The sequence below is a fragment of the Heptranchias perlo genome, chromosome 44, assembly GCF_035084215.1.
Source record: "Heptranchias perlo isolate sHepPer1 chromosome 44, sHepPer1.hap1, whole genome shotgun sequence".
Taxonomy (NCBI): domain Eukaryota; kingdom Metazoa; phylum Chordata; class Chondrichthyes; order Hexanchiformes; family Hexanchidae; genus Heptranchias; species Heptranchias perlo.
In genome coordinates, this window is record NC_090368.1 from 894,247 (window position 1) to 903,332 (window position 9,086).

General features: G+C 58.3%; 1 protein-coding gene across 1 annotated transcript in view; it reads left to right on the forward strand.

Annotated features, from left to right (window-relative positions):
* The window catches only part of sf3b4 (splicing factor 3b, subunit 4), a 44,634-nt gene extending 36,103 nt beyond the window's left edge, over positions 1 to 8,531 (forward strand). Inside the window, exons 3-6 of the mRNA XM_067975832.1 lie at positions 2,113 to 2,655; positions 3,427 to 3,618; positions 5,804 to 5,971; positions 7,712 to 8,531. Of these exons, the coding sequence (XP_067831933.1) occupies positions 2,113 to 2,655; positions 3,427 to 3,618; positions 5,804 to 5,971; positions 7,712 to 7,890 (1,082 nt within the window). The 3' untranslated portion in view covers positions 7,891 to 8,531. The remainder of the gene's footprint in view (positions 1 to 2,112; positions 2,656 to 3,426; positions 3,619 to 5,803; positions 5,972 to 7,711) is intronic.
* Positions 8,532 to 9,086: the final 555 nt, after the last annotated feature.

The following is a 9,086-nucleotide window of genomic DNA, read 5'->3' on the forward strand; positions in this document are numbered from 1 at the left end:
TTGAACTACTGTAGTCTAAAACCACAGAGACAGCAAACGGGACTCCGATTTAAGACAGGGAGGCACCTCCAACAGTGCAGCACTCCCTGAGCACTGCACTGAGGGCTCAGCCTGGATTATATGCTTGAGCCCTGGAGTGGGGCCTGAACCCGCGAACTTCTCACTCAGGCAAGGGTGTTACCCACTGAGCCAAGGATGACCAGAAAAGCTCAGAGGGCGATGGTCTTTCGTCTGGGACCTGTAGAAAATGAATCAGGAGCCGCCTCAATCCAGTTCCCGCAGCAATAAACTCCGAATTTAGTGCAACATGTAAACCTCAGAATGGGCGGTGATCTCCCACTCCGTGTCTCTCAGTCCCACACCGGGCGGTGATCTCCCGCTCCGTGTCTCCCAGTCCCACACCGGGCGGTGATCTCCCGCTCCGTGTCTCTCAGTCCCACACCGGGCGGTGATCTCCCGCTCCGTGTCTCTCAGTCCCACACCGGGCGGTGATCTCCCGCTCCGTGTCTCCCGGTCCCACACCGGGCGGTGATCTCCCGCTCCGTGTCTCTCAGTCCCACACCGGGCGGTGATCTCCCGCTCCGTGTCTCCCGGTCCCACACCGGGCGGTGATCTCCCGCTCCGTGTCTCTCGGTCCCACACCGGGCGGTGATCTCCCGCTCCGTGTCTCCCGGTCCCACACCGGGCGGTGATCTCCCGCTCCGTGTCTCTCAGTCCCACACCGGGCGGTGATCTCCCGCTCCGTGTCCCTCAGTCCCACACCGGGCGGTGATCTCCCGCTCCGTGTCCCTCAGTCCCACACCGGGCGGTGATCTCCCGCTCCGTGTCCCTCAGTCCCACACCGGGCGGTGATCTCCCGCTCCGTGTCTCCCGGTCCCACACCGGGCGGTGATCTCCCGCTCCGTGTCTCTCGGTCCCACACCGGGCGGTGATCTCCCGCTCCGTGTCTCCCGGTCCCACACCGGGCGGTGATCTCCCGCTCCGTGTCTCCCAGTCCCACACCGGGCGGTGATCTCCCGCTCCGTGTCTCTCAGTCCCACACCGGGCGGTGATCTCCCGCTCCGTGTCTCTCAGTCCCACACCGGGCGGTGATCTCCCGCTCCGTGTCTCCCGGTCACACACCGGGCGGTGATCTCCCGCTCCGTGTCTCTCAGTCCCACACCGGGCGGTGATCTCCCGCTCCGTGTCTCTCAGTCCCACACCGGGCAGTGATCTCCCGCTCCGTGTCTCTCGGTCCCACACCGGGCGGTGATCTCCCGCTCCGTGTCTCTCGGTCCCACACCGGGCGGTGATCTCCCGCTCCGTGTCTCTCGGTCCCACACCGGGCGGTGATCTCCCGCTCCGTGTCTCTCAGTCCCACACCGGGCGGTGATCTCCCGCTCCGTGTCTCCCGGTCCCACACCGGGCGGTGATCTCCCGCTCCGTGTCCCTCGGTCCCACACCGGGCGGTGATCTCCCGCTCCGTGTCTCTCAGTCCCACACCGGGCGGTGATCTCCCGCTCCGTGTCTCTCAGTCCCACACCGGGCAGTGATCTCCCGCTCCGTGTCTCTTGGTCCCACACCGGGCGGTGATCTCCCGCTCCGTGTCTCTCGGTCCCACACCGGGCGGTGATCTCCCGCTCCGTGTCTCTCGGTCCCACACCGGGCGGTGATCTCCCGCTCCGTGTCTCTCAGTCCCACACCGGGCGGTGATCTCCCGCTCCGTGTCTCCCGGTCCCACACCGGGCGGTGATCTCCCGCTCCGTGTCCCTCGGTCCCACACCGGGCGGTGATCTCCCGCTCCGTGTCTCTCAGTCCCACACCGGGCGGTGATCTCCCGCTCCGTGTCCCTCGGTCCCACACCGGGCGGTGATCTCCCGCTCCGTGTCTCTCGGTCCCACACCGGGGGGTGATCTCCCGCTCCGTGTCCCTTGGTCCCACACCGGGCGGTGATCTCCCGCTCCGTGTCTCTCGGTCCCACACCGGGCGGTGATCTCCCGCTCCGTGTCTCTCAGTCCCACAGACGGCGTATTGAGTCTGCTGTAGTGATCTCCAACTCTCTCGGTGTTGTGTTCCTCGTGCTAGCCCCATGACCTCCCGCTCACTGACGCCCGCTGTCGCTGTGCGTTGCAGGTTATGGCTTTGTGGAGTTCCTGAGCGAGGAGGATGCAGATTACGCCATCAAGATCATGAACATGATCAAACTGTACGGGAAGCCCATCCGTGTGAACAAGGCTTCGGCTCACAACAAGAATCTGGACGTTGGCGCCAACATCTTTATCGGGAATCTGGACCCAGAGATCGATGAGAAATTGCTGTACGACACCTTCAGCGCCTTTGGTGTCATCCTGCAGACGCCCAAGATAATGCGCGACCCTGACACGGGCAACTCCAAGGGCTACGCCTTCATCAACTTTGCCAGTTTCGATGCCTCCGATGCAGCCATTGAAGCGATGAACGGACAGTACCTGTGTAATCGGCCCATCACCGTGTCCTACGCCTTTAAGAAGGACTCCAAGGGCGAGCGCCACGGCTCTGCTGCCGAGCGCCTGCTGGCCGCCCAGAACCCCCTGTCGCAGGCGGACAGGCCCCACCAGCTGTTCGCTGATGCCCCCCCACCTCAAGCCTCCCAGAGCAACGCGGTATCGAGCATGGCCCCAGGGCTGCCCCCTCCAGGTATGGATCCCGTCTCCGGAGTCTTGCTGTGCTGAGCAACCGTGCCGGCAGGGGTTCAGGGTTGGCTGTGATGCCACCCTCAGTCGAACAGCCTGCTGGCGCATAAGTGATGAACGGGGCAATTCAGTGGGGGGGGGGGGGTGGAGGGGGCTGTTTCTCAACACCTGGACCCCCCATGAGAGTCGGCGCCTTCAGACAGAGGCAGTCAGTGGACAGTAAATTGACCAGATGTTGTGCTCTCTGGCTCTGGGGGGGGGGTGGGGAGAGGGGCAGGTGTTCCCTCAGCCCCAGCACAGCTCTGTGAATCCTGGCCTGACTCCCACTGGCTCCCAGGGAGAGTGGGAAAAGCTGTGTTCCCATCTCCTAAACTTCACTGACACCAGCGGGCGAAAAGGGAGATTAACTCAACTCCAGGAGTGAACGAGGATCAGTCTCCCCGTAGGCCGGCCGTCTGTCCCCCCCGCGGACCGGCCGTCTGTCTCCCCCGCCCCCACCCCATAGACCGGCCGTCTGTCTTCTCTCCCCCCCCACCCCCGTAGACCGGCAGAAAATATGGGATTCGGATACTGCTCGCGTGGAAGATTAACACCAACACGGACTGGTTGATTTATGCAATTCACTCAAATATTTTGGGAGTTTGTGCCCAGATGCTGAGTGTTGTTGTTTCTGAATGTTGGGTTTGGTTGGTTGATGCCTCTCTCACTCTCTCTCCGACCTGCTCCCTTTCCCCCTCTCCTTACCGTCTCTCACATCTCACACACTCTCTCCTAGGTATGCCTCACCCAGGATCATTCCCTCCTCCGGTGCCCCCGCCAGGTGCGATGCCGCAAGGGATGCCTCCAGCGATGCCTCCTCCAATGCCACCCAGTGCGTCAGCACCCGGACCACCAGCGTCAGGACCACCCGGGACAGGCCCCCACAACGTAGGCCCTCCGTTCCCCCCAGGAGCCATGCCCCCTCACGGTGAGTGTTGTACGCTGGGGGTTATGTTACTGTGAGCCGAACCCCAGGGGTTTGTGTTAATTTGACCCAAACCCCGGGGGTGGTTTGTGTTAATTTGACCCTAACCCCGGGGGTGGTTTGTGTTAATTTGACCCTAACCCCGGGGGGGTTTGTGTTAATTTGACCCTAACCCCGGGGGGGTTTGTGTTAATTTGACCCTAACCCCGGGGGGGTTTGTGTTAATTTGACCCAAACCCCGGGGGGGTTTGTGTTAATTTGACCCAAACCCCGGGGGGGTTTGTGTTAATTTGACCCTAACCCCGGGGGGGGTTGTGTTAATTTGACCCAAACCCCGGGGGGGTTTTTGTTAATTTGACCCAAACCCCGGGGGGGGTTTGTGTTAATTTGACCCAAACCCCGGGGGTGGTTTGTGTTAATTTGACCCAAACCCCGGGGGGGTTTGTGTTAATTTGACCCTAACCCCGGGGGGGGTTTGTGTTAATTTGACCCAAACCCCGGGGGTGGTTTGTGTTAATTTGACCCAAACCCCGGGGGTGGTTTGTGTTAATTTGACCCAAACCCCGGGGGGGTTTGTGTTAATTTGACCCTAACCCCGGGGGGGTTTGTGTTAATTTGACCCTAACCCCGGGGGGTTTTGTGTTAATTTGACCCAAACCCCGGGGGGGTTTGTGTTAATTTGACCCTAACCCCGGGGCAGGTTGTGTTAATTTGACCCTAACCCCGGGGGGGTTTGTGTTAATTTGACCCTAACCCCGGGGGGGTTTGTGTTAATTTGACCCTAACCCCGGGGGGGTTTGTGTTAATTTGACCCTAACCCCGGGGGTGGTTTGTGTTAATTTGACCCTAACCCCGGGGGGGTTTGTGTTAATTTGACCCTAACCCCGGGGGGGTTTGTGTTAATTTGACCCTAACCCCGGGGGGGTTTGTGTTAATTTGACCCAAACCCCGGGGGGGTTTGTGTTAATTTGACCCAAACCCCGGGGGGGTTTGTGTTAATTTGACCCTAACCCCGGGGGGGGTTGTGTTAATTTGACCCAAACCCCGGGGGGGTTTTTGTTAATTTGACCCAAACCCCGGGGGGGGTTTGTGTTAATTTGACCCAAACCCCGGGGGTGGTTTGTGTTAATTTGACCCAAACCCCGGGGGGGTTTGTGTTAATTTGACCCTAACCCCGGGGGGGGTTTGTGTTAATTTGACCCAAACCCCGGGGGTGGTTTGTGTTAATTTGACCCAAACCCCGGGGGTGGTTTGTGTTAATTTGACCCAAACCCCGGGGGGGTTTGTGTTAATTTGACCCTAACCCCGGGGGGGTTTGTGTTAATTTGACCCTAACCCCGGGGGGTTTTGTGTTAATTTGACCCAAACCCCGGGGGGGTTTGTGTTAATTTGACCCTAACCCCGGGGCAGGTTGTGTTAATTTGACCCTAACCCCGGGGGGGTTTGTGTTAATTTGACCCTAACCCCGGGGGGGTTTGTGTTAATTTGACCCTAACCCCGGGGGGGTTTGTGTTAATTTGACCCTAACCCCGGGGGCGTTTGTGTTAATTTGACCCTAACCCCGGTGGGGGGGGTTGTGTTAATTTGACCCTAACCCCGGTGGGGGGGGTTGTGTTAATTTGACCCTAACCCCGGGGGGATTTGTGTTAATTTGACCCTAACCCCGGGCAGAAGCAACTGAATTGAAAACAAATGAAAATGTGGTGAATTTGTGCCCTGGGAGTTTTCTGCCAGAATTTTGAGAATTTTTTCCTTTTGCAATGTCTGAATTCTTTCTGTTCACTGCCAATACCGTGGGGAATGACCCCCTGGGGCTCCCTCTACACTGTCCCATCAAACACTCCCAGGGTCAGGTACAGGGTTAGATACAGAGTAAAGCTCCCTCTACACTGTCCCATCAAACACTCCCAGGGCAGGTACAGGGTTAGATACAGAGTAAAGCTCCCTCTACACTGTCCCATCAAACACTCCCAGGGCAGGTACAGGGTTAGATACAGAGTAAAGCTCCCTCTACACTGTCCCATCAAACACTCCCAGGGCAGGTACAGGATTAGATACAGAGTAAAGCTCCCTCGACACTGTCCCATCAAACACTCCCAGGGCAGGTACAGGATTAGATACAGAGTAAAGCTCTCTCCTCCTGAAGTGTTGCTGATATGGTGGTGTGTCTCTCGGTCTCTCTCTCTAGGAATGCATCCAATGCCAGTGCCACATCATGGACCACACAACATGGCCCCTCTCCCTGGTGGACCCGCACAGAACGCCCCACACCGACCCCCCCCTCCTGGAATGCAACATCACAACCCCCCTCCCATGGTCATGCCTCCGCGAGGACCTCCGTTTGGACATCATATGGGTAAGGAGGGGTGGGCTTTGATACCGTTCGATATCTGAGCCACACGTAAAGGCCGCAGGTGGGAGGCGATGGCGGGAGTGGGAAGCCGTGCCATTTATTGGGGGGCATTATTAATGGGATCAGTGCTGACATCACTGAAGGTGAAAGGGCAGGTTGAGAAGGCGGTTAAGGAAGCATTCGGGATCCTGGGCTTTATAAATAGAGGCACAGAGTACAAAAGCAAGGAGGTTATGATGAACATTTATAAAACACTGGTTCAACCACAACTGGAATATTGTGTCCAGTTCTGGGCACCGCACTTTAGGAAAGATGTGAAGGCCTTAGAGAGGGTGCAGAAGAGATTTACTAGAATGATTCCAGGGACGAGGGATTTCAGTTATGTGGAGAGACTGGAGAATCTGGGATTGTTCTCCTTAGAGCAGAGAAGGTTGAGAGGAGATTTGATCGAGGTGTTCAAAATCATGAGGGGTTTTGAGAGAGTAAAAAAGGAGAAACTGTTTCCAGTGGCAGGAGGGTCGGTAAACCAGAGGACACGGATTTAAGATAATTGGCAAAAGAACCAAAGGGGGAGATGAGAATTTTTTTTACGCAGTGAGTTGTGATGATCTGGAATGCGCTGCCTGAAAGGGCGGTGGGAACAGATTCAATAATAACTTTCAAAAGGGGAATTGGAGAAACATTTGAAGTGGAAAAATTTGCAGGGCTCTGGGGAAAGCGCAGAGGGAATGGGATTGGGATAGCTCTTTCAAAGAGCCGGCACAGGCACGATGGGCCGAATGGCCTCCTTCTGTGCTGTAGGATTCTATGAACATGTAGAAAATATTGCAGGGTGTTCATATCTTCCCCTTTGGGCGATGTTGGGAGGTCTCTGGGTGAGGTGGGGGGTCTCTGGACGAGGTGTGGGGGGGGTCTCTGATTGTGGGGGGTCTCTGGACGAGGTGTGGGGGGGTCTCTGGGTGAGGTGGGGGGTCTCTGATTGGGGGGGTCTCTGGGTGAGGTGGGGGGTCTCTGATTGGGGGGGTCTCTGGGTGAGGTGGGGGGTCTCTGATTGGGGGGGTCTCTGGGTGAGGTGGGGGGTCTCTGATTGGGGGGGTCTCTGGGTGAGGTGGGGGGTCTCTGATTGGGGGGGTCTCTGGGTGAGGTGGGGGGTCTCTGATTGGGGGGGTCTCTGGACGAGGTGTGGGGTCCCTGATTGTGGGGGGTCTCTGGGTGAGGTGGGGGGTCTCTGGGTGAGGTGGGGGGTCTCTGATTGGGGGGGTCTCTGATTGGGGGGGTCTCTGGGTGAGGTGGGGGGTCTCTGATTGGGGGGGTCTCTGGGTGAGGTGGGGGGTCCCTGATTGTGGGGGGTCTCTGGGTGAGGTGGGGGGTCTCTGATTGGGGGGGTCTCTGGGTGAGGTGGGGGGTCTCTGGGTGAGGTGGGGGGTCTCTGATTGGGGGGGTCTCTGGGTGAGGTGGGGGGTCTCTGATTGTGGGGGGTCTCTGGGTGAGGTGGGGGGTCTCTGGACGAGGTGTGGGGGGTCTCTGATTGGGGGGGTCTCTTGATGAGGTGGGGGGGTCTCTGATTGGGGGGGTCTCTGGGTGAGGTGGGGGGTCTCTGATTGGGGGGGTCTCTGGGTGAGGAGGATTGGACTCTGATTGTGGGAGATGGGGAACACAGACTTGGTGTTATGAGGGGAGGGGTGACGAGCCGTGTTGTGGGGTTGCTGCTGTAACTAATGTCCTTATTTCTCTCCATTTTAGGTCCCCCCCTTCACGGAATGCGAGGACCCCCCCCTCCGATGCCACCGCCCGGTTTTAATGGCCCTCCGCGCCCGCCCCACTTTGGTTTTGCACGAGGCCCCCTCATGCCCCCACGAGGAGGGGCACGGTTACCGATGCCACCCCGGGGCCCACTCCGAGGGCCCCACCCACCCCAGTAGAGTTGCTGATGCTGTACAGACATTGTCAGCTCCTCACCCTGTAAGAGTTTGTTAGTGACAGGCTGCTCAGGCCCGGAGAGCTTGATCCAGTAGCTTGTTTTAATGGGGGCTGTTCATCACATCACACAGTGGGAGTGGCCTCTCCCTACAAATCAACGCCAACCCTGCACCCTGTGGGAGTGTGACGCAGCAAATGGAGCTCGGGCTTGGGCAGCTCTTCGTCCGTGGAAGAGGAGCAGCCAATGCCCCCAGGCCCGGGGTCCAGGCCCAGATCCCTCTCCTCAGACCATGGCTGCTCTTACTTCACCCATTTTGACTATTTTACAGTTCACCCTGTCTCCATTCCCCCGTCCCCCTCCCACAAAGACATTGACTCTCACTGGGGTACAATTCCACGGGGATCAGAGGCCTGGGGGGACAGTCACTGTCACACTGGGGGTGAGAACTGTCTCTCACACTGTGGGGGGGTGGGGAGCCAGTCTCTGTCACTCTGCGGAGGGGAGGGAGTGTGGGAGACAGTCACTGGGTCTCCAGATGTTGTTACAACCCATTCAGAGACCTGCCCTCTCATGGCTGCTACTGATTCCTTGTATTTTTTTTCCAAGTTATATGAAATGTTTTTAATAAAACTCTTTTTTGAAGATGGTTTTTGTGTTTTATTCTGCTCGACTTGACTTTGTGTCTGACGGGGCTCAGTGGGCAGCTCTCTCTCCCTCAGAGTCAGAAGGTCGTGGGTTCGAGCCCCCACTCCAGAGACTTGAACACATAATCCAGGCCGACACTCCCAGTGCGGTACTGAGGGAGCGCTGCACTGTCGGAGGGTCAGTACTGAGGGAGCGCTGCACTGTCGGAGGGTCAGTACTGAGGGAGAGCTGCACTATCGGAGGGTCAGTACTGAGGGAGCGCTGCACTGTCGGAGGGTCAGTACTGAGGGAGAGCTGCACTGTCGGAGGGTCAGTACTGAGGGAGCGCCGCACTGTCGGAGGGTCAGTACTGAGGGAGAGCTGCACTGTCGGAGGGTCAGTACTGAGGGAGAGCCGCACTGTCGGAGGGTCAGTACTGAGGGAGCGCCGCACTGTCGGAGGGTCAGTACTGAGGGAGAGCTGCACTGTCGGAGGGTCAGTACTGAGGGAGAGCCGCACTGTCGGAGGGTCAGTACTGAGGGAGCGCTGCACTGTCGGAGGGTCAGTACTGAG